This window comes from Microtus pennsylvanicus, chromosome 7, assembly GCF_037038515.1.
Source record: "Microtus pennsylvanicus isolate mMicPen1 chromosome 7, mMicPen1.hap1, whole genome shotgun sequence".
Taxonomy (NCBI): Eukaryota; Metazoa; Chordata; class Mammalia; order Rodentia; family Cricetidae; genus Microtus; species Microtus pennsylvanicus.
The window spans coordinates 98,587,696-98,613,650 of record NC_134585.1 but is presented as its reverse complement, the minus strand read 5'-3'; the positions used below and the strand labels follow the sequence as shown (position 1 = coordinate 98,613,650).

General features: G+C 39.3%; 1 protein-coding gene across 1 annotated transcript in view; it reads left to right on the top strand.

The window, feature by feature from the left end:
• The first annotated feature begins 1,072 nt into the window (after positions 1-1,072).
• Positions 1,073-25,955, top strand: part of Dpyd (dihydropyrimidine dehydrogenase) — a 745,624-nt gene continuing 720,741 nt past the window's right edge. The window contains exon 1 of the mRNA XM_075981504.1: positions 1,073-1,238. Coding sequence (XP_075837619.1) covers positions 1,200-1,238 — 39 coding nt within the window. The 5' untranslated portion in view covers positions 1,073-1,199. The remainder of the gene's footprint in view (positions 1,239-25,955) is intronic.

Genomic DNA, 25,955 nt, shown 5'->3' with positions numbered 1-25,955 from the left:
CTGGAAAAAAGCTCCTATCTTGTGTGTAGGGAGAAAGGGGTTAATTTATACTTCAAGACTCACTCTAGATTTCAGGAAAGTTAACCGCAGAAACTGTTGTTACACAAGTGGCTGACTGACTCATGATCTGGTTGGGATGAAACATCCTGAGAAATGGGGAAGGATTAAACCAGTGAGTGGCAACCGGGAAGTAAAGGGTGACTCTGGGCTTTCTACTTAACCCTCTAGTGTTGTTTTGTTGTTGTTGTTTTGGTTTTGATTGTTATTTTTTTTATGTCAACATGTGATTCAAAGGGAAATATTACCCAGCCACTAGAAGTTTTAAGTTCTTAAAGGTGGTTTGTGCTGTAAGCCCTCTCCAGTCACTCAAGGATTTCCTCCTTAGCCTGTACCACAGATACCTCTCATGACAACTGGGATCTCAACATGTGGGTCACCGCCCCTTGGGGGGGGGTCGAACGACCCTTTCACAGGGATTGCCTGAGACCACTGGAAAACACAGATGTTTACATTACAATTCATAAGGCTAGAAAAAATACAGTTATGAAGTAGCAATGAAAATAATTTTATGGTTGAAGGTCACCACGCCATGAGGATCACAGCATTAAGAAGGTGGAGAACCCGTAGTCTACAGGCGGCTCTGGGTTCGGGACTGTGGATTTTGATGTCCTCCTGTCTTCTTGCTCTCTAGGCTCCCCAGACTCCAATGTAGCTTCAAAATTCTTCTGGCTTATTTGCTGGTAGCCAGAGGAATATAGATAGAGATACTTCCTGGTCCCGGGAGAAATTGGACTGTCCTGTTGTTCTTTAGACTGTGCTTCTGCACGTCGTGGGCTCGGAGCGTGGAAGAATATTAAACACGCACTTGTTTGCTTTTAGTTCTGGGGATCTCTAATATCTGCACCCGACTACCAAGCTAGTCCTTGCCTGGTTAGGGAGCATAGGCCAGCACAGCCCAAAGTTCACTCTAACAGAGTAAGGGAGTCTGGAACCAACGGGACAGGCTGTGAGGAGGGTCTAGAGCTTTGCCCCGCCCCGAGGGCGTGTCCTCTGTTTTCGCCCCGCCCCCGCCTTCCTGCCTTGGCTCGGGCAGTCCGTGCACCAGCTCTGGGGCAAGCTGAGGTTTCGGTGCCTGACTGAAGGCTGCTGCAGCTAACACAGGGTCTGCGAGCGTGAATCTGTGGCCGGGGAACGCTGCCATGGCGGGGGTGCTGAGCAGAGACACGCCGGACATTGAGGTACCGGCCCCGGCCCCGGGGTGGGAGGGCCACGGAGGGGCGGGGGGGTCTGGGGGCGCGCCCAGGGAAGAGCAGGTGACTCTCGAAGTTTCCTCCTGGGACATTTGTGGGACAGGAGGGACACGGCATTCCGAGACCAGGACCTGGTCACTTCGTAGAAGACTTAAAGGTAGCCACCTCTCTCTGCCCTAAGTCACAGTGACCCAGAAGGTCCGAGATCAGAGGCATGAACTCCAGGGCACTGGAGCGCTCCTTTTCTCCCTTGCGACCCTCCAACTCCTGCTCCTTTCCCTCAGTGGCGTTTGGAGACACCTACCCAGTGCCCCCACCTACAATAGCTGAGCGCTGCTGTCTGCAAAAGTGGAGGGTAGAAATCCAAGATCCAGGCCGCTGTCTCTAGCTGTGCTGGCCAAGGTATTGTTTACGAGTTAATTTCACATTTGGAAGAACGGAACGAAGTACAGAGGACATTGGAAAGTGCCTCCTCCCCGGAAAGAGATACAAAAAAACTGCCCTGTTCTCTCTCAACAATGTTTGATTTTTTTTTCTTGCACTCTGTTTCTGCAAAAAAGCTCATCGTTCTGCGAATAAGTTCCAACCTGAAAGGGCAAAACCTTTCTTTTGAGTTCTTGTAGGCACTTTTGTGTAGGCATGCTGAGGGAAAGATGGAGTTGGAGCCTGATTTTAGTCACACTGAATCGAAGCCTTGTTTCTCGGGTTTCTGTTCTGTTTTGTTTAGGGTTTTTCTTCGAGATACAAACAAAACCAAACTCCTGTAGAATATTTGCGCTTTCTCCTCGCCCCACTTCCCTTCCTTCTAACCTCCCCGCCCCCAGCCTTTCCTCCCACCCTCTGTGTGTTTCTTTAGAAACAATACTCTTTCCCCCTTTGTTCCCTTCTCTTGAATTAAGTTTCAAACCACCTGTTTGCAGGATAACTGGTTTTGTCTATAGTTTGCCTCTGTCCCTGGTTAAAGAACCTTTATATACTCCTAAAGGGAAGCCTGTATTGTTTTAAAAGACTTCCTTTTTGCCTTTGAAAAATGCGTGTTACTGACAAGAGCTAAGGGATAACATGGACTTCTCTATGTAGATTACTTACCACTTTTCTTCCTCGTTTCATTTTCAGATATTGAGTCATATGATTGATTTAATGAACTATTCATGTGTGTACAGGGCACAGGATACCATGTCTGACTAAAGTCATGGTCCTCTAACTTTGATATAACGTCCCTGGCACGTTTTTGTTGTTGTTAGACTAGATCAGTTAGCACACCTCTGGCAGCATCCAGGCTGTGCGGATTTCAGGAATCAGTGTCAGAGACTAGATGACTTTTGGCTTCCAGCTGTTTCATTTCAGAATGGTGTTTCAAGCTCAGCTGATATCATTCTTTATGCTTCTCGTGCACTGTCTTGGAAAACAGTGTTTACTTGGAGAAAGTGAAGCTGGTGAGACATTTTGTCCAGTTTCATTGTACAAGTTTTATCCAGGAATATGTAGTCACTCTGAGCCTTCCCCCTCCATTCAGCTGAGGTAATCTTACTCTGTGGCCAGTCACCCTGATGTACCTTTTTAACCTGGCATGGCAGCACTCACCCTTTGTGAGCCTCTTTGTGTTGATCAATGTGTGTTCCACGCTCTAACCAACAGCATCTTTTATCATCCACAATACTTTACTCTTCCTTCAAAGTAATATCTATGATTCATGAGCTATAAATACCATGAAAGAGCATGAAATTAATCATTAAAATATAACACAGTGAGGAAAAGTACATTAAGCCCGGAGGAACACACTCATACAGAGAGATGCCTCTGCTAATCGTATTAATTCACTGAAGTTTTCTTTGTGTTGAAGAATCAGAATAAGTTATGAAGGCTTAGTTTTCTGTCAAATTCAAAAGCTTTGCTGAACACATTTATTAAAAGCCATCTTTGGGAGAATGTTCTGATGGTGATCATTTCCTTTGTCTCAAATACATGGAGAAGGAGGCAATTTAAATATGGTGTGAAATATATGGAGATCAGAACACATTGACAAAGCACTTGATTTGTAAGAAAAATAGAGATGGAATGATGGCCACCCACTGCAGTAGTGATTTAATTTTCCCATTGAGCTACCTATAGAAGATGGTTTCAAAATCAGACGAGAAATATTTTGTCAAGTTACTGAAGTCTTCAAAGTTGTATTGTGTTTCTTTGTAATTTTTATCCTCAAGCCTGTATTACGTGTGAGCGGGAAGGGTGGTGAACGTTGTAGAGAGTGAGCTCTCTCAACTGCCTCTGGAATATTCCTTGGGCTGGAAGATTGACATAGGGTGTGCTATTTGATTATGAGCCTGTAGAATCAAACATTGCCATCTTTGTTGAACTTGTAGGAATGGTACAAGATACCAAGTTGTCTTTTGCTGTTGCATGGCTGTGGCTCACAGCCTGGCTTCTGGAGCTAACTGCTGGGACTGAGGCCTAACTTTGCTCCTCTTTGGCTGAGTGACCTTGATCATGTTACCGAGCTCTCAAAGCTGAAAGGAGTGTGGAAAATAATGATGTGGTTTAGCACTGCTGCAGGTACACAGTTTCCTGTCAGGAAAAAGGACCAACATTAGCAAATGAATGGAGGAAAGGATGTTATTATCAAAAAAAAATCACTTCCGACAGATAGTACTTCCAAGTGCATTAATAGTAACCACATAGTTTAAATACCACTTTGCTTTCCTCTTTTGATACAGTCGAAACATTGAAAAGCAGGACTTTTAAATGCAGGCTTTCCTGGGAGAGTTTTAAAGTAGGTGAGAATTGGCCAATGGTCATTTTCCCTGACCTCAGCAATAATTCCACAGTATTTCTTCATTTGGACTGACTCACCAGCCAATATGATGTCAATATCGGCACAACTAAAAGCAAGGAAAAACGATTATTCAGAACTTCACTTTTGCTCAATATCCTGCTTCCCACTCCCCTTTGAAGATAGTTGAAAAGGAGCAAGGAAAGCACATAGTTAAAGTTTTTAACCACTTATAATCATGTTGGTATTTACAGCCAAACTAAGTTATTGCTTACTCCTCTGCCACCTCCACAGTCACAGCTGAAAGCCCTTCCCTTGAATTTACCATGGAGTGAGTGTCCAGATTTACCCTGAATGGTAGAAAAGAATTCCAATCTGCTGGACACAAAATTGAATGCACTTGGAGTCAAATCCAAATGGTTTTTGAGTTACTGCTCCCCTGCCTTCCACTGAGCTGAGAAGACAATGGAGAACCTATTATACTTATTAGTTAAGAAAATGATGTTTTAAAATGAGCACTTTGGAAAATGGAAATGTAAGGAAGGTCCTCTTTTAAAATCAAGAAAACATTCAAAATTGGCAAAAATAGCTAAATATATTTCAGTACAATTTTATTATAATTGCTTCTGCCACTTGGGAGGGAAAAGGAGTCAAAGGAGAAAAATCAGAATTCAACTTTATGGAAGTTGTGAGTTCTTTATTTATTTGATTCATAATTTGTTTTAGCAAGTGTATAATATTCCTTTCCTCGTTCCTGGTTTTACCCACTGGGCATCACAGAGCTTATGGAAATGCAATTGAGTAAAATTTTTAAAGCTTTTTACTTAAAAACAAATGAGTTTTAGTTGTGGAATATGTACTTTTTTTTCCTCCAAATTTTAAACTGTTCTGTTTTGAAGACTTTCTTTTTGTAGGGAGTTTACTTGAGTAGGACAAACACATATATCTGCTTATCTGCCTTCAACTATAACTAGTTCCATTAATGTTTGTTTGTATGTAACATACTGCCTGTTTCTGTAGCTGGGCACGTTCACAAATCTTTCCACATATTGAAAAATAAACTCTCTCTTGCCCATGTATCCAGAGAATTGATTTAGTAGTTTATTTAAAACTATAATATAAATGATGAATAATAAATCTTTCAGTGGGAGATTTTAGATTGGGTCTAATAACTCTCAATAATAGCATATAGTGTTGATTGGTTACCTAACTAAAATGTACGAATTCAGTAGTTTCCTTTCATGTATTCTGGAGGAAAATCTTTATTTGAAAAGCTGATTGATAATGATAAGAAATTAATGAGGATGCTAAGATCTAGGGTCTAATGCTGAGGAAACATGGTCTTTAAATAACTACACAGTGGTTGTACATACCATCCTATCAAAGTCTGTATGAACAGGCATTAACAAGGCTGAAAGCTAGGCCTCCCAATCGAGTACAGATATGTCGTCATCTGGGAGATTTCAAAAGCCGAAGTTCAAGGATGTTGGAGGGTGTGCACAGAAGGACAACAAGACTGTAAACGAAGGTTGTCCTAAAATGCCATAGCAAAGTACAAAGAGAGCTTTGGCATGGTCCAAGCTTCACTGTAGTCAAGGAGGAGCCTGAAGAGTAGAAATGGTCAATTTATTGTTTTTCCCAGTGACTGTAAGGATACAGCAATAGCTATGTCCAAAAGATCTGGCCTCTAGCATCACACACATGAACAGATATGTACATGCACACACACACTCACACACACACACACACACACACACACACACACACACACACACACAACATATGTCATTTCTATTCTACACTAACTAAAATGTGTAATCAGACATTTGTTGTTAGTGGCTTTATTTATAATCAGGAGTTTTATCTTCAACTATGGCATGTTTACTTTCTGAATGTTTGCTTTTATTTGCTCTTAAGCGTCTTTCTCAAGAAGGAAGGTGGTTTCTGGCCTCACACATCAGTAATGTGGGTCTTGAGAGTTATCCTGGAGTCAGTTGTGCTACCGAGATAACTTTGAATAGCTTCATGTAGTTCCTCTAGTAGATGACCATTTTTACTTTTGTTATTTTTCATTAAAATACTGCTTTCATAGGTACTAAGAGCCTGCATTTAAAACAATAAATAACTTTTGTTTTAGATACTTTAGTACAGTTGTCTACTAATGTTTGGAACTAATAAATTTTGTATGACTTTATTTTTAAAAATGACAACATTTATTCAATAGTTACTATTTGAAAACAGCATCATATTAAAAAATAGTTAGTTAGAACTTGTATTCAAAATGTAAGCTGTTAAACTTCACATTGACTTTTACACTTTTAGTATTAAATATATTTTATTCACTTAACTGTCACTAAATAAGAACAAAAAAATCTATGACAAGATCAGAAGTAGAAAGAAAATTAACTTCATATATTTAAACTTATACAATTATATATACAATTATAACTATATGTAAGTTCATCACGTTGCATAACCTTTGGATCTTGTTAAATTTGGAATATGATGTTTTGTTTGTTTTCAATCTTTTTCATAGTGAAATAAAATAAATAAATAAAAATGATTTTTTATATTGAAAAACACCTGGCTTCAAATCCTGGTTCTGTTATTTCCTTGGATAATTGTGCCTTTATTTATTTATTTATTTGTTTATTTCTTTGTCTGTCCTTTTGGTTCTTGTTTCTTTGTTTTTTCAGACAGTGTTTTCCTAAGTAGTCCTGACTGTCCTGGAACTCATTTTGTAGACCAGGCTGACACTGAATTTAAAGTTCTACTCACTTCTCCCTCTGGTTGCTGGGAGTAAAGACTGGTGCCACCGCTACCTCCTGGCTGTGTCTCTTACTTTCATAGCCTGTTCTTTCTTCATCATCTGGTTAAGATTGATTTTGTTTATTTCCTTAATAAGGGATATGAAGATTAATGAATAAAATATCTCCACATATTACATAACATGAATGCAATTAAAATGGTAGTAGAGGGGCTGGAGAGATGGCTGAACATGTAAGGGCCCTTGCTGCCAAGCCTGACAACTTGAGTTCAGTCCTGGACCCAACATAGTGGAAGGAGAGAACCAATTTACACACACACACACACACACACACACACACACACACACACACACTAAATTAATTAATAAAAACCAAAATGGTCATGCATGTTAGCTACATAAACAGTTTTTGCAGTCATTTGGATAGATTTTGCTGGACTTTAAGGATTTCCAGACATGTTAGAGACTTGTCTTCTTTGTAAGCAGGTATTTGAGAACAGAATCTAAGTTGTGTGAGGGAGGGGGAAGTAATGAAATTCGAAGAATTACTAGGAAGACTCATTGTGGACTGAGGCGTGCTGCAGGAATGTGTTATGAGAGTTGCTGAATACGAGTTTTTGATGGAATGGTCAAATTAAAGACTCTTGTTTGTCTTCCTTGCTACTTTCTGTATGCTTCTAATCCTATCTTAAATCCGGCCCTCTAGTGTAGGCCTTGGGGAAGGTAAAGGAATTCTACTGCAGAGCTCGTGTATGCAGAACTAGCAACATCTAAATAGTGGAATGAGACTGAAATTTAGGACTTGCCTCTTTTCTTACTCCTTTTATTTTTTCCAAACTATCACTTACATATGGATAAATTCTTCAGCAGTTTTGATAGTATATCAAAGCTGATAAATTGGTAAATATTATTTTCGGATGCGCAGTTATTGAAAGTTTGAAGCAATCTGATGCTAATTCTCTTTCTAAAAGAAACCCCATACAACTGAAACATAACAAGATATCCTGTGTAGTAAATACAGGATTTTTTTTCTAGGCAAGCACATACACTTTAAGATTTTTTTTTCTCGATTTTCAAGTATCTGTGAGCATACCACACTTGTTCTTGATAGTTGTTTTAACTCCCGGGATGGATTAAGCTAGAGGTCAAACTCTTTTGTTCCAAGGCATTGTGTGAGTACTCTTTCTTAACAGTGACTCAGGTATCCTACTTTTAGTATACATCCTGGTAATTTTCTTGGAGAATTTCAGCCAGGTTGTGTAATGTGTTCTTCCTTCCCTCTGCCTGTATCATAATAATTAAAGAGGCTATGTGAGTCCCTATCTCCCAGGTGCTTGGAAATTGATATTATGAGTGCTTATGAATGTCCCCTTGAGGCAGTCTTGACTGGGCCACTTTGAAGAAATATCTCTTCATCAATAATTAAGCCCAGAGGGCCACTTCTCAGGGGACACACAGAAAATTACATGTCAGCTCAAGGCCTGATTTATACAGATGGAGGCCACAGATGAAGGCCTGAGTGCACTTCTCCATCCCGTGTTGTTGGGGTTTGTTCTTCTGATTGCTCGTTTGTGTTGTTTGGTTTCCCTACCACTTTAAGTTGCACCCATCACCACTTTCACTTCTCTAGGAAAAAAAATCATTCCTTCCGTTTTGACTTTTGTTCTGCATGCCTAGGCCAACCCATTTGGGGTTTTATTCATTGTGAAATTAAAAATGTTTTATAGTAACATGCTGAGACTTTTAAAAGTTTAGTATTTCTAACAAAAGAGCAATGTGAATCTCTTCAGAAAAACAATAGAAAAGATTGTGTTTTTCTCTTTCTTCCTCCTTCTCTCCCTCCCCCTTCTCTCTCTCTCTCTCTCTCTCTCTCTCTCTCTCTCTCTCTCTCTCTCTCTCTCTCTCTCTCTCTCTCCCTGTCTCTCTCTTTCTTTCCTTCCTTCATATCTTTCTTTTAATTAAAACAAGACACCTGGGATGGTTTTGTTCTGTAGGAGTGAACCTTTATTGTCTGTTTCTGACCTTGTGAAGGAGATCATTCAGTCACTGTAAAAGGTTTGTTGAACCTTCAGTGAATCTGCTGTTAGTCACTCTTTTAAGAGGCCAGTGAGACCACTCAGCGGGCAAAGGAGTCTGCTGCCAACCTTAAGGACCTGAGTTCAATCACCGTGTCACACCCAATGGAAAAAGAGAACAAAATCCTGAAAGTTTCCCTCTGACCTCTACATGCACATAGTGAAAAGAACCTCCTTGCATTTACACACACACACACACACACACGCACGCACGCACGCACGCACACACGCACGCACACACACACATACACTCCCAAGAATAATAATAATAATAAATAAAAAGAAAATTTGTTTGAAAATGTGAACTTCTGTGTAATTATATAGAGAAGGGAGATCATGGTCTGACTCTTCTGTTTGCCCATTCTGTGAGTTCACATCTACAGCTCCCCTGATGTGTTCAGAAGACACTGTTTCCTCATAGTCTTACATCATCTCTGGTTCTTACACTTGTCCCATCCCCTCGTTCAATGCCCCCTGAGCCTTGGGAGGAAGTCATGCTTATATTTATTCCAAATAAGACTGAGAATTCTGCAGTCTTGTATTTTTTGCACCTTGGTTAGCTGTTGGTCACTGTGCTAACCACCTACTGCACATAAACTTCTTTGCTGAAGACTGAGAGCTCCATTAATCTATGTGTTTATGGTAAGTCATTAGGACTTAGTTTAATGCTATGCCAACTTTTCAGAATAATAGTCGTATATTCTCTCGTTGGGCCTGTGACCTCTGTAGCCAAAGATTCTTGGCCTGACAACGATGCTCTTTATGAGTTTTACCTTTGGGAGTACAATTTATATCTTATCAAAAGTTGTTGATTAATCTTATGATCATTGTGCTACTATTGCACCAATAAATATGTCTTGTCTAAGAACACAAGGGAAATCCAGTCCTGCTATGTGTAGCCAGAGTCTTTATAATAATAATTCATATTTTGTAGATAATGGATGATACCCTTTCTGTGTATTTTTTTTATATGTGGGTTCATCTGTGTACACATGTGCTGGTGTGTGTACAAATGCCATCTTCAAGCGTTGTTTCTCAGGCACCAACTACCATTTCTGCTGTCTCTGTTATTTTTGCTGTTTTGTTTTAGAGACAAGGTCCTTTACTGGCCTAAACTCCACTGATTGGAAGGATGTCTGTCCATCCAGTCCTATGGGCTCTCCTATATTTGCCTCTTCAACACTGGGATTATAAGCATTCTGTACCACACCTACTTTGTTATATGTGAGTTCCAAAGATTGAATTTAAGTCCCTATGCTGTCTCACTAATCAGTCTCTTCAGCTTCCAAACATGGCTGTTCTTATCTTGAAAGTAGGACCAGAGACAGATCTCCTAGTCAGCTTGGACAAGAGGGCAAATCTGGGGAGAAATCAGCGCCCCTGTGGAGAAAGTTCAATACCTACCTCTGACTCTTTCTCATAGTAGCTACACAGCTTTGGGGACCTTCTTTTCACTGAGAAATGTTGCAGTTAAAAAAAATGAAGTTATTTGTAATTTAAAAAAATTATTCAGTTTCTTTCATAGATCCTTAGGGATAAATCATTGCACCTTTCACAGTAAGATGTAAATTTGTATGTGTCAACTTGTGTCAAACTTCCTTTTGTTTATCAAATTTAATGCTACACTGATTTTCATGATCATTAGTGAAGACTCAAAACATACTAAAAAGAAAATAAAAAATTAAATTATGACCACATAAGCTGGAGAAATGGCTGAGTGGTTCAGAGTGCTTGCTTGTCTTCTAGAGGCCTCAGGTTCAGTTTCAAAAAAACATGTTTTTTTTTTTTTTGTTTCTGTTTGTTTTTGTTTTGGAAGGAAGAGTGTCTTTCTCAGGGAAAGACAGAAACTGCATCCGGGTGTGGCTACTCACCCGTGTTACTTATTGTCTGAACACTGTTTCTAAGTTCCAGAATGCAAAGGTATCCAGATGCAATTTTCTTGGAGAGGTGATGGAATGTAGTCTGACCTTTGCTTGAGATCAGGAAGGAACAGGAAGAATATGTGTGGGCTGCAGGCGGTTGTTTTGAACCAGGAGCATCCCTAAACCTCAGGTCAACACCTTTATTGGATAAATTACAGCGGCTGCATCTGTTCATCTTGTGTCCCAGAATGGAAATGTTCCTATTGTCTCAGACTTTGTGTTCTTCCTGTAGGACCATTGTGGCAAACCACATTGTCAGAAGATGCTTTTCACCTAAGCCAGCCTTATATTGGAAGCAGGAGTGGGTAATCATGTGACCATGTATCATGTTTATGCATGTGTTTTTCAAAGGACATGTGTGCCAAAGTTTTGATTATTTTTAATCTTCATAAATAATAAGAAATTATCTTTGAGTACAGATACATCTGAATTTACACACTTTTTCCCTCATAATAAGAAATTTCATACTTCTTGGGTTAATTAACACAAATAACACTGAGTTTATGCTAAATTTTAAAGCTAAGTTTACCTCCAATTTGAGGCATATATCTCTGATTTGAACGAGTGGAAAGTGTTTGCACAGGAAAATCCTTAAAAGTTCATGGAATCTGTGTTTACCATTCCCCTACCTCATTTAAACAGCAAGAAATTAAAGTGCTTCTTATATTTGTTTAAGATCAGATATTGATAGGATAGGCTCCTAGATAAGAAATTATCAGTAGTAAGTGCAATTAGTGTAAGAGCCTAAATATTTTTTTTCAAGTGGTGAATATACTCAGTCTAAGTGTATAGTAGCTTGCCATGTAGAAATGTTTATAAAATGCCACACTTTCCTTTATTCTATGTTTTAAATAAATAATTCAGTGAAAAACTGCCTCATTTGTTTAATTTGTGTTAGTTTGATAGCGGGGCTTTTGAAAAATCTTAGTTTTGCATTCTAAGAGTTGCACCTTTATTTTAAACAGATCTTTTGGATAACACCTTCTTTTAAAAAATACTTTATTAGTTCTTTGAGAATTTCAAATGTAGTGTATTTTGATCATGTGCGTACTCCTCCACAGCGTCTTCTAGATCCATGCCTTCTTCCATGCCCACCAAACATTGTAACCTTATTTCTTTCGACCCATCAAATCCAACTTGTGGGACCACCCATTGCAGGAACATGGCTGACTCACCAGGAGACCAAACCCTTCGAGAAAACCAACTCACTTTTCACCAGTGCCACAAGGACACTCTTGTATAAGTACACCTGCATCTGTATACCTGCACGCACCTGCATCTACATGAGGCATCATTTCCTCAAAATAATAAAATAAGGGAAAATGAAAATACGAAACGCAAATAACTAAGGCAAAAACATAGATTTTAAGAAAACTAGGCCCTAATGAATTATAAGAATCATAATAAAATTAATGCTGTTTTGGACACAATTCACCAGAAGTAACCTCAGAAAAATGAATAAATAGCGATAAACCTGTCTATGTAACCAATTATAGCATTTAATGTTTATTGTGATTTATAGTAAGTAATGTTTCATCATTATATATTTTAATTGTAATTGTGGAGTAGGGGGTAAAGAATCTAGACTTGAGGGCCTGGTGACGTGGCTAAGTGGGTAAGAACACACTGTGTAAGCATAAAGACCTGAACTTGAATTCCCAGCATCCATATTAAAAGCTGGGCATATCTATATGTGACTGAAAACCCAGCATTAGAAGTCAGAGACAAATGGTTCCCGAGAGCTTGCTGCTCAGCCAGCCTAATGTGAGCTTCATGTCCGGTGAAAGACACTATCTTGATCAATACAATGAGCAGAGAGTGACAACAGAAGACACCTGGCATCCTCCTTTGGCCCCTACCTGCATGTGCACCAGAACGTACCTCAAATCCTCAGGTGCACACAACACACATACAACAGGCCCCCACTCAGGAATGAGGATGCCAGCTCTCCACTCTTCCTTCCACTTTAAAGTTCTGACACAGACAAATGGCAGAAATACTTTGGTTTTAGCTCCTCATCTGTGAAATGGAAATAGCACCTAGTACCTGCATTATTCTTCTACTTGGTCCTAACATGGGCAAGAGTGTAGTTGATGCCAGATATCAAAATATTAATAATGGCTGTCACTTGCTGCTATGATTCCAATGATCTTTCTGCACTTTTTACTTTTAAATGTATATTTTTAAATTTTTGAAAGTGCATGAATTTACCCATAGTTTTCTTTTGTCCACTCAAAATATTTATTAATTTCTTACTGTGTACAAGACAATTGTGTCACAATAGAATGATCAGCAGCAGAAAGACTTATATTCATAGTGTTTGAGATGATGTGCTTTTGAATAAACAAACCAGAATGACATGATGCAGAGTGATCTGTGCTTCTTCCTTTACCTGGTGGTCTGAGGAGTTCAGCTGAAAGGCTATAAGGATTTGATCTGAATTTTTTTTGAGATTGGGATTTTGGAGCATTTTGGCTTTGGGAATTTTTGATTAGGGGTGTTTACCTGATGAACTATAGGCAAATATTTTAAGATCCACAGAATTGAAGTCTGAAATAATTCTTGTCACCAGAATTTCATGCAAGGGATGCACAGCCTGCTCATAGGTTTCCAAAGCTGCTTATCGACAGTGTCTTATGCTTCTTGCAACTTGGCAAGTTTTCTTTGTAAAGTTTTCTTCGGAGTGCATGCTGCTTCTTAGTCTGTGCATTTAACACGGCGTGAAGAAAGACGCACAACCCGTGAATACAGTTATGATACAGAATCGAAGATGAAGCAAGTTAGCAGAAAATTGCAAGTCCTGAAAGAAAGTAATTATTGCTGGGTGTGATAATACAGGATTCTAATTATGGGATCAAAGTGTGCATTGCTCTGGATGCACAATCATGAAACTTGATTGGTTTGTATAAGGTGATATCAGTTGTATTTAACAAATGATAATGAAGTTTATGCAAGCTTTGCTACAGTCTCTCTCCACCTTGGCTTTCATATCCAGTAGCTTAGAGTACTGGAAATGTACTGGCTCTTCTTTTTCCAGGGAGAGATGGAGAAGGGTGAGCCTGGACAAAATGGACAGGTATAGAACAAATGTAGGCACAGAAGCCGCAGAGTCGAGTTCATAAGGATGACAGTGGCCGCACACCCACTGGATGTTCCGTTCCTCTGGTGCCCTGCTTCCGAACCTGACCCCCATCCTAAGAAATTGGGCTTGTTTCAGAAATGGTGAAAGCAAGGACTCAGGGAGCGGACATGATCTGATTAAGTCCATGGTGAGCTGGAAACTCACAGCTCTGAATAGGAGCTCAATTTGACATGGCTGTTTTTCCAGACATTAAAATACATGATATGAAAATTAGGAATCAGAGAAGTATGTAAGCAGGGAGTCCTCTAAAAGTTACCTCATTTTTCTCTGACTGAAGGCATTCACAGACTCTCAGCAGGGTAGTTAATATTCCATTCCTCAAGGAGTCCTTCACATGTGTAAATGAAGGTGGGTGCGAAAGAGAGACTTCTAACCCCAGCCAGATGGTTGCAGTGGGGGGAGCTGGGAAGACGTCATCCATCACCTCTCAACATGGTGTCAGATGACCAGTGTTGCCCTTTGCCAGGCCCCTTTGACCTTAGACAGGGCAGAATCTTCATTTGTTGGAGGGGGAGGGGGAGGGAGAAAGTAAGTCAAATGACTACTGTGGTTTTTTTTTTTTTTTAATTCTACATTTCTTTCTCTTCCTTCTCTTTTAAAAGTCTATGTATATGTAACCGGGTGTCAGTTTCTCTTGATTAATAATCGTCCTTGGAAAGAGGGGACTTTGTCTTCTATATCTACTTTATATCTATAATGATAGCACTGTCAAGACAATCTGCTCATATTTGAAGACTCAAAAAATGTAATTACAAGGGTATAATCTGAGGCTAATTTATATTAGCCTAACCTTTGGCCCCTTCGCCTCTTTAGTCCTGTACAATTTTGAATTAATTATGCTATCCTGAGGAACATATTGCATAATTATAATTCACTCTGTGGTATTCCAAACAGAACAATTTGTCCAGGTCTCAGTTGCTTAAAATGAAACAATTCCCATTATTTTCGGCAGCCTATTCAAAAATAGTATAAAACCCCATACATCTCGTGACATAAAAATAAATGTAAATTGTGTTTGATAAGTTTTATCTTTTGGGATATTTTTCTTCGGGAAATTAAATCCGACTGTGGATTCAAAGTCTCAATCTGTAACTTCCTCTGCTATGGCAGCCACTTTGAATTGATCATGAGCTTCAAGTTCAAGATGTAGTGGAATAAAAATAATACCTGAAGAATCCTAAATTGTAATGGATCTCTGTTACAAAAGGCAGATTTACAAGTGATAAGCAAGCAAAGTTTATTACCATGCCTATCTCAGAAACTTACAGGAGACACCCAGAGATTGAGCAATTCCCCAAGGGTTGGCTTTGGGGTTTATGCAGCATCTTCAACGAAGAACAATAAAGGTTTACAAGAGAGTTAAGAAAAAGGGAAAGGATTCGGTGTCTGTGGGTGCTGTCTTAGAGGAAAAACAAGCAAGAAATCTAACAACGACAATAAAAAACAAAACAAAGTAAGGAAATTAAAGACTGATTTGCACAGTGAGTCAGTAAGTGTATTCCTCTGGTTACATCACCGAGGCTGAAGGAGAGTCCACTGCTTCGCAGCTTGGCTGCTCTACTTTCCCTGGTAGAAATGAAGGCTGGACGCCTGTCATCATTTTAAACAAATTTTCTGGTTTTGTCGAGTAGAGGCAGGACAGACAGCTCTCTATTTATTTCTTGTCTTTAGCTCAACGATGCTTCTTACAAAAGGAAGAACATTCTGGTCCTCCATCCTTGCATTACCTTTGAGGCATTGTTGCTAAAATGTCATTAACTTGCTGCCCAATGACTTCCTCCAGGCATAATTTCTGAATAATCTCATTGTGTCAATAATATCTATCAACTGGTCATCATTGTAATATGTGAACGTAAAAAGCATTAAAAATAAGCAATAAGTGCTCTTAAAGAAACCAATGGTTCCGTTCCCTGATTTTCCTATGACCTGCTGGTAAGCAATGACTGGGAGGTGAGTGGTGCCTGCTTGTCAGTGTGTGAACCGAGCATCTTTTCCTGCCACTACAGAGTGATGAGGACGTGGATGAGGACATAGATGGTAGCTTATCTTCTCCCCAGAACCCACTGGAGCTGATTCTCACCTCTGCCATACTCTCCCAGTTCCCTTCCTAGAAACAACATCTTTGTTTAGCTTGGCCCTTTTTAAATCATCTTCTGGGAAGATTCAAATGTCTGTTTAACTGTCAGAGTTTTGTACATTTTTAATTTTGTATTTGGCCATTTGCCCAGAAATCTTGCAAAACTACAGATTTTTTTTCTAAAGGCTGCTTGAAGTTTAAATTAAGATTTGGAAATGCTATTAAATTCTGAATTCCTTTAGGATAGTTTAAACTTTAAAAAACTGACCAATTTATGGTGATGTAAGTGAAATACATACAGGTAAATTTTAAGTTAGGAACAAGTAATAATTTCCAAGGAATACTTTTAAATTGTTAATATTGATACATTTTGCAATGTTAATATATAATTAACAATAATGTCAAGGACATTTCCCCAGCCTCCTCTGTGTTAAGTGTTGCATGGTAGGCTCATCTGTGTTGTCATTTCAAAGTTCTGGTTATGACAGAAGCTCTGTTTTGGGATTGGTAGGCAGAATTGATAAATAATTGTGAGGGTTATTCATACACACACATACACAGACACACACCCCCCCACACACACCCACACACACCCACACACACACCCCTGTACAAGTTAGGCGTGCTTGTGAAATTATCAAGTATTTCATTTGGATCCGTAGCCTACATGTAGGTATTTTCCTTAGATCCATAGCCTACATTTTTGGGATTATAGTTAATTTTAGTCAAAGTGTATTCTTTGCACTCCTCATATTTTCACAGCGAATCATTTGAAGGCCAAAGTAATGTGCTAGGCTGTATTTTGTGAATATACATTATTGGGGCTTGAGAGATGACTTAGTTCGTTAAGAGAACTTGATTTTCTTATAGAAGATCCAAATTTGGTTCCCAGCACCCATGTTGGGTACTCATAACTGCTTGTAACTCCAGTTCCAGTTACAGAATCTGACAGCCTCTTCTTGATTCTGAAGCCCCTCCCCTCCATGACACACACACACACGCACACACCACACCATACAACACATATAGACACAACACACAATACATACATACAGATACACATACCCCCAAATACACACGTACCACAGAATGCATACACACACAGACACACACCACACACACACATACAACACATGCACACATATATACCACACACACATACACACACACCACAGAACGCATACCCCCCACACCCGCTCATGCATTACACAATACATACACATATACACACATATCACAGAACACATACCCCCCACACACACCTGCGCAAACATACACACATACCACAGAATGCATACACACACACATACACACTCCACCACATACACACACACCGCACACATTATACATCACACACATATACACACATACCACAGAACACATACACACACATATAAACTGCACAGCACCTACACACAGATACCACACACACATACACACACACTACATAACACATATACACACAATATACACCACACACACATAGACACATGAATAACAATAAATAAATCCTTTAAACATACACATTATTTTAAGTTTTTATCCTTGCCATAACAAAGTTTACAGAGCTGCATTGGCTATATAGCCTTTGCGTCTTCATCACAGGTATAAACAGCATGAATGATGCTTACAACCTATCCTGTTATATAATTAATTGGCAAATTAGTTAATTTCCATCACAGAGTCCTCCATTAATTCAAATTTTCATCTATGCCAGTCGAGTAACCTTAATTGAAAAAGCAATATCTATCATTCTTTGGGGGAAAAAATGTTTAAACTTTGAGTAAATTTAAGTGCCAGGAGAGCTTATAGAAAATATGAGCCTGCTCACTTGTGGGACGTCCCTCCTTTAAAAACACATAGAAAATTTACTTTTTGGATTGAAGTGAAGAATTATGAGTGCTTATTTCCTGGTTGTGTGCCCATCTAAGAAAAATCTGCAAGAGGTTATCAGTTGAAGATAGCTTCTGGTCTAAGGATCAGATAGACATGTGTGTTTACCTCTTTTGTTTTAAGACCCTATCTGATGCAGATCTGTGCAGGTCCTGTGCATACTGCCTCAGTCACTGTGAGTTCATATGTGTGTCAGTTCTGTTGAGTTTAGTTTTTTTTAAAGATTTATTTATTTAATGTATACAGTATTCTCAGTATGTATCCTGCAGGCCAGAAGAGGGTACCAGACCTCATTACAGATGGTTGTGAGCCACCATGTGGTTGCTGGGAACTGAACTCAGGACCTTTGAAAGAGCAGGCAGTGCTCTTAACCACTGAGCTATCTCTCCAGCCCTGTGTTTAGTTTTTTGGTTTTTTTATTTAATAACTTTTTGTTGTTGTTGTTTGTTTTACGAGACAGGGTTTCTCTGTATCTTTGGAGCCTGTCCTGGGGCTAGTTCTTGTAGACCCGGCTGGTCTCGAACTCACAGAGATCCGCCTGCCTCTTCCTCCCAGGTTCTGGAATTAAAGGCATGTGCCAACACCACCCGGCTTCTGCTGTGCTTAGAAGGTCTTCTCAGGGGGGAAACTAACTGTTCTTAAAAGTAGGCCTCATGCCTATCAGTAGATGGCCAACAGGAAATGAGTTCAGTGGCGTCCTTGAAGGTTCTTTTCTTACACTTTCATGATAGGGCATCTTTTTTCCTTTCTTGCTCATCTTTATTCTATTTAATTTTTAATTTATTTTACCCCACAGGTCCTTTGCTTATATATTATGGTTTCGAGCTGTCTTTTTATAGAATTTCTGAGCATATGCAAGAGTGAGTGGGTCTTTGCATCTCTATCTGTTTCTTATGCCTTTTCAGGGGTTCTTTTTCTTCTGTTTGTTTAGATCATCCTATTCCTATTTGTTTGTGTTTGTTTTATTTTACTATATTTTATTTTATTATCATTCTTTAGATGCCTATTTGTTATCTAATGAGAGAAAGAGGGCATGGGTTCTGAGGGGAGGGGAGGTAGGGAGGGACTGGGAGGAGTCGAGGAAGGGAAACACATCTTGTTTCAGTAGGAAAGAATTTTGATTCTAAAAGAATGTCTGCAAAGCCTACTGTTAATAAGATGGAAGGTCTCCTCATTACATAACATAATTCAGCTTAAGTGCCTACTCAGTATGAAGCTGTAGACTGCTAAGGTGTACAAAGGTTTATGTTGACGTAACAGGGAAAATATACTCAGCTTTGAAGTGTCGACTATTTCAGAGGCACAGACAATCTTTCAAATCTTAAAAACTGTCTTTGCATCTGGGAAGATGTATCAGTGCTTACACATACTTTCTCCTTCTGCAGAAGCCTGAGTTCAGTTTCCACCACCCTCATGCTGTCTCACAAAGGCCTTGAACACCCATTCCAGCTAATTTAATATCGTCTTCTGGCTACTGTTGATACTGCATGCACATAGTACACATACACACTCTCAGGCACACACAATACATGAAAATGAATAAATAAGTAAATAAATATTAATAAGTAGATTTTAAAATCGGGGCTACGTATGTAATGCTTTTTTTTTTCAGGAAGAACAAATACCTAGTTTTACCCAAATGCATTGAAACATTGATTATAACCTCTTATGCCTCTGACTGATCTTTATTTTTAATTTATTTTCTGATTATTATTGTTTACTTTTTTATTGTTTAACAATTTAATACATTTATTCATTGATATTTAATTGTCTTCAACTCAACCCCCATCTCTTATCTGCCTCCATTTCCTATAGCAGCTTATCGAGAAGCTGGATTGATTCTTGCTCTTTTTCTGCCTCTGTATATGACTTCCTAGTGGAGTAGGGTGATACAAAGTAGAAGATAATTCAATATATCTGAGACTTCTCTATACTAGTGTAAGATTAGGCCAATCTGGACTGCAAGAGTGAAGTCCTATCTCAAAATAAAAAACTTAGAAAAAAAGGTAAATCTAACATTATCATTTACTGTGGAAGAATTAAGACTAATAATTAATAGTATAAAATTAAAATCTGAGGACAAATGCAAGTTGGCTATGTCAAGGCCTCCTGTAGTTGTGTTGATTCATGTTTAAACTGCAATACTAATGCTACTACCGTAAGGTTATAGTGAAAGTCAACTGAACCATTCCTAGAGAAGTGGCTGGAATATCTGAATACCTTATTCAGCACCAGCTATTAAAAGCAGTGCGGGGGAAGGTGGGATGGAGAGGTTGCTCAATGGTCAACAGCACATGACCTTCTCCCAGAGGACTGGAAAACCCTCGTGGAAGCCTATAAATTCATCTCTAGAGGTTCTGATGCTGTCTTCTCGAGACTCCTCGGGTATCTGTACACACACACACACACACACAAATATAAATAAATCTATAAAATATTAAAAACAATGTACTGATACAAAACTACTTTAAAAAAAGGGTTCATTTAGTTTTCCAAATTGGACACATACGTTTTTAGATGAAAGAGTTGAACTGTCTTCTTGTTCAATTCTTTGCTAGACTGAGGACAGTTTCTGAAATTACATCAGGGCCTATTGATAGAGGCAGAGTGTTCTGTATAGTAAATCTTGGGGAAGGGGCACAGGGGTGTGTTCCTTACTGTACTCTGTAGGGATAGTTTTACAAAGAATGGGTGGGGGGATGGATTGTGTAGAAGGAGTAGGGCTTTCAACACAAGTACACAGAAGGACATTGGCTGAATTGTTATTCACGTCATTGTTCTATGCTGTTAAAATTTTATGTGAGCTCAAATGGAGAAAACTATTAATAGTCAATCAATGGCGATTAAAATGAATCATGTGTTCTTTTTTTTTTTCCTGGGCCAGTACAACAAAATTTCCATTGATCATTTTTTGAAATGAGTAATTCTTGGTTTAGGATTTTTGACATCTTGATGGATTTCAAGAAAGCTACTAACTTATGCTGATGTGGTTTCTCATTTGTCTTTTAAAATACATGAGCCAAATGCTTTTATTTTCTAGTTCATGTACACTTTGGTTTTGGGCATTTTACCTGTGGGTTAGACTGACAGCCCTTCCCACACCTAGTTGGCTGCTACGGTCCCCTTGGGCAGAGTGAGAACCAAGGAGAATGAATGAAGATGGTTTAACAAGGACAGTGATTTATTTATTTTTCATGGGAAAAGGAAGCCAGTGATGCATCGTGGCTTTGTGTTCCATGCTGCTGATTTAACATTCACCTTCCTGTTCAAGTTGGAAGTTAGAACTTCAAAAGGACAGTGGAGGAGGAAAATAACAGTGGGTACTTCTTTCTTTGATATCCCTCAAAAAACCCATGTTCCAAATTTATCTTATAAACTTCAGTTAGTCAAATGGCTTACTGGAGCAACAGGGCAGGACTTAGAGTCTATAACTGAGAACTTGGCCCATTGAACAGTAGTAGGGATTTGCCACAGGAGAAGTTTATGGGCATTGAGGTAGTGTGTTGTGAAGCGCTGTAATAGACATGTTTTGAACTGATGCCAGCTGGTTTGGGGTTCTATAAGAAAGCAGCCTGAGCAAGCCTTGAAAAGCAAGCTGATAAGCAGTGCCCCTCCATAGTCTCTGCCAACAGCTCCTGCCTCCAGGATCCTGCCCTATTTGAGTTCCTGTCTTGGGGAAGTGTAAGCTGAATTAACCCTTTCCTCCCAACTTGCTTTTTGGTCATGGTGTTTCAGCACAGCAATAAAAACTCTAAATAAGATACCCTGTGATACTGGTACACTGTCGTCTGTGGTTTTAGGCATAAAAGAGGAAGACATTCTTTCCTGATGGGATGTTCCCAGCTGTCTTTCACAATAAAGCTGTATACTTTTTTGAGGGAATATGCCTGAATATAGCACTGCAGACCTACCAAATACACTCTTTCATGCTTGCATTTGCATTGGCGTCTACATAGAGAAATACCAATTATTTCAGCGACACTGGTTATCAAGTGGTAAATGAATGTAATCCCCGAGAAATGGAAATTAGATGAAGGATGCCACAGGTTGCCCCCCTCCACTGTCCCGTGTGAAGAGACAAGCTGCACCTCACATGGAGGAACACATGTGGAACTTCACATCACAGATGCTCTTGACCTTAGCTGATATTTGGGATCAAATTGCTACCTCTGTAGGGGTGCCTTAGCTTTTTCTCTGTTGCTGTGTTAAAACATCTTAGCCAAAATAGCTTAAGGAAAGGGGTTTTATTTTGCATATCGTGTCCCAGAGAGGGGCAGAGTTTATCATGGATAGGAGGCATGGTAGAAGGAACCAGATTCTGAGAACTCATATCTGGAGCCATAAGTGATAGGGGCTTCCTAATCTCAAAGTCCAGCTCCGGTAATGTGATTCCTTCAGCAAGGCTGCTCCACCTACACCTCCCAAACAGTATTGAGCTGCTGGAGATTGATGGAGGGCTGGTCTCATTCAAACCACCACAATGGGCTATAGGCTTTTGTGTTACACACTGAACACCTGAATAGGAACAGGTTGTTAAGAGGAGGCTCCTCCCAGGACAGGCATAGGATCTTAAAGCAGAGAGAAAGTTTCAGCCTAATAGTGTTATAGTGCCTGTTCATGTTTTTGTGTTTACCATAGCCAGCATTTTGGAGCCAGTTTGAATAATGTGGGTTTTTTAGCTTGTTTGGATAATGTGGGTATTTTCGAGAATGTTCTACCTGTTACATTTAATCCTATATACAACTGTATGAGTAGCATGTGGCATTAACATATTAAATCTCTACCAAAGGGTGTGAATTTTAATATTAGATTGAGCTAATTGTTACCATGGGACACTGGAATGATTGTGTCAGGGTGCAAGTTTTAGCTGGTCTGGACTGGGCATTTATTTCTAGTCTTGCTCTTGGCTACTTTGCTTTCTTTGGGTGATAATTCTGTAGACTGTGTGGACATCTCAGATCCTACCCTCTGCCCTACCCTTCTGCCTCGTTTTCAGTTGTGGAGACAAAGCTGGGAGTTCTGGGATCCTAAAGCCATAAAGATTTGTAGAACAGAATAACAGAGCAGAGAACTACTCAGAGAGGAACAGAGCTCCGCTTCAGTAGCTCCCAGAGTAAAGATAAGAACTACTAGGTAAAGACCAGTCTGAGGAAAGGAGCATGGGAGGTATCTGCCACTCGCAGAGGATTGGGATTCTGCCTTCTTCTTACAGCATGCTGCTAAACTTGAAAATGCTATCATTCATAGAACATTAAGTACTCACAAGTTTCTTTCCTCAGCAATGGGAAATAATTAGGCTTAGACCAAATGCTGTTGAAGTGCTAGTTCATAAGCCTCAAGACCAGTTCCTGAAAGCAGCAAATGTTTTCCAGATATTTTGTCTAAAAAAAAAAACCCTCAAGAATTAGTAAGGATTATGAAATCATTGCATGCCCAGGCCATGAAAATTCACAATACCTGTCATCAATCTAAAAATATCCAGGCACTATAAGATGTAGGAAAAGATTATGTATTAAATAAATTCAACGAGTCAAAGCAATCTAAAATGGAGACAAATGTTAGGATGGACAAATAACTACATTAAAGTAGTTGTTATAGCTTTGGCTTGTTTGTACAAAAGCTGTGTGGAAGCCTGGAAGACAGTAGAAGAGCCAATTGTTTCTCTAGAACTGAATTGGTTCAAAGGCAGAGTAGGCATTGTGGATGAGAAGACGATTCTAAGACAGCAGTAGCACCTTTCCAGAATGAAGCACAGTGTTGTGGTTCAGAGCTACATTAACTATGTAAAGACATGTTGAATACCTTTCACCTTGTCTGCCTAAGGCTCCTTATTGATCTATTAAAAAGCTGAACTGCCAATAGCTAAGCAGTAGAGGGATAGGTGGGGCTGGCGAGTAGATAGAATAAGTAGTAGGAAGAACCCAGACTAGAGAATGATAAGAGAATGAGTGAGAAAGAAAGGGAGGTGCCCAACCGGGGCCAGCCAGCTAGGAAGCCATCACCCAGTCAGACATGGAAGAAGCAGGAAATGTAGAATATATAGAAATAAAGAAAGGTAAAATGCCCTGAAGCAAACGTAGATGAAGAAGAGCAGGTTAAGTTAAAAGACCCAGTGGGGCAAACATGGCCAAGCATTCATAACTAACAATCAATTCTCCATGTCATGAGTTGGGGGTTGGCAGTCTGAGAAAGCCTGCTGTGTCACAGAAATGGGGAAAATGATAGCTAGCTAAGTGAAAGTAAAACATTACTGTCAATTACCTGTAGGATAACGGTGAGTATCTTCGTGTGTCTATTGTGAATTGATTCTCTCAAAGACTGTTGTAGTGGAGAGGGAAGAGGACAGGAAAATTATTTGGAAAAAAATTAATCCAAAGACCTAAGAAGCCCAGTGGAGTCCAAGATGAAATAGGTAGAAAACTACACCAACAAGGCAATCCTCAAATCGCCCATATCTGTGGTAAATAGAATCATCATGTCAGCTGTAAAGGAAATAAAAAGGTAAACAGGGAATCAAAGAGCAAAAATGAGGCCACTTGGGCTTGAGATGTAACTCAAGTTAGTAGGGTGTTTGTCTAACATGTGTGAATCCATGGGTTTAGTAACTAGTGTTTTACAAACTGGTAGTGGTGGCTCAGGTTTGTGAGCTAGCACTCAGAAGGAGAACGCAAGAAGAACAGAAATTCATGGTTAATCTTGACTATGTTGTGAGGTAGAGGAGTTGGAAGTCAGTTTGGGAACCAAGAGATCTTGATTTAAACAAAACAACAGCGGCAGACACTCACATATGCAAAGTAAGGAAGTTGGGGATTCTTCCTTGTGATCAGAGCAAGTGAGAAGACAGCAAGGAGCACACTTCTGTGAGAGACAGACACACTCTCTCATGTGAATTCTGTATTTAGGACCATTACCATTCAAAAGTAAAATGAAATCATGACCTCCTCACATACACAGAAGCAAAATGTGTCACAAGCTGAGAATGTAGAGGTAGGCACGTCCTGCTGGTGGAAACAATCAGTGTGTGGAAATACACTCAGGATTTCACAAAGGAATATAGAATTGTAAAAATGGTAAAGGCGTAAACAACCATCTGGTTATTTATCCATGACTTAAGTCTCATTAAGACAGTAGACTGGTTTAGGCTTTTGTTGCTTATTTTTTGTTTTAACTGTTTCTTATTTAAATACATTTCGTTATAATTATGTGTGCTCCCATTATCTTCCCTTTTCTGTTCCTCATTCAACACTTGTCTATTCCTTTCTAATTACTCAACCATTTCTGCTACCAATTTTTGTCTCTTTGTATGTGTGCACATGAAAATCTTTTAAACATCAAATATCGTGGAACACGGGAGGTGGCTCAGTGACTAATAGCATTTACTGTGAATGTAATATGACCTCACTTCAAATGCCCAGCACCCACATGAAAACTATGCATGATCATGCATGTTAGTTGTACCAGCTAGGGGAGGTGGACACGGCTGGATTCCAGGAGTTTGCTAGCCAGTCTAGTGTAAGTAGCTTCCCATCTAGTGAAAAACACTATCTCGAAAAGAAGGGAAGGGGAGAGCAGTGTAGAGCTCAATAAAAATCAATAAAAAAAAATCAAGCCAAATTAGGAAAAGAAAACAAAACTAAACAAAAAAAAAAGTAAGGCAGAGTGTAGTACACGGTGATACCCAGTGCCTTCCTCTGGCCTTTACATGAGCACGCACACACACATATATGCATGCACACACACACACACACACACACACACACACACACACACACACACGAAAATATTCATAAGCAAGCAAACAAAAATTTAAAAGGCATAGCATGATTAAACTTTGAAAAATATTGAATTAAGAGACCAATTACAAAATAACCCTAAATTTTATATAATTCATTTATATAACATTTCCAAAATATGCAAATTCATAGAATTCAAATGTAAATGAATGGGGCAGGTATGGACATTTGTGGAATGACTGTAGGTACGTACTTGCTTATTTTCTCAGTGACATGCCTAAGAAATGTTTTGAAATTTAATATCTTGATGGTTGCACTACTTTGTA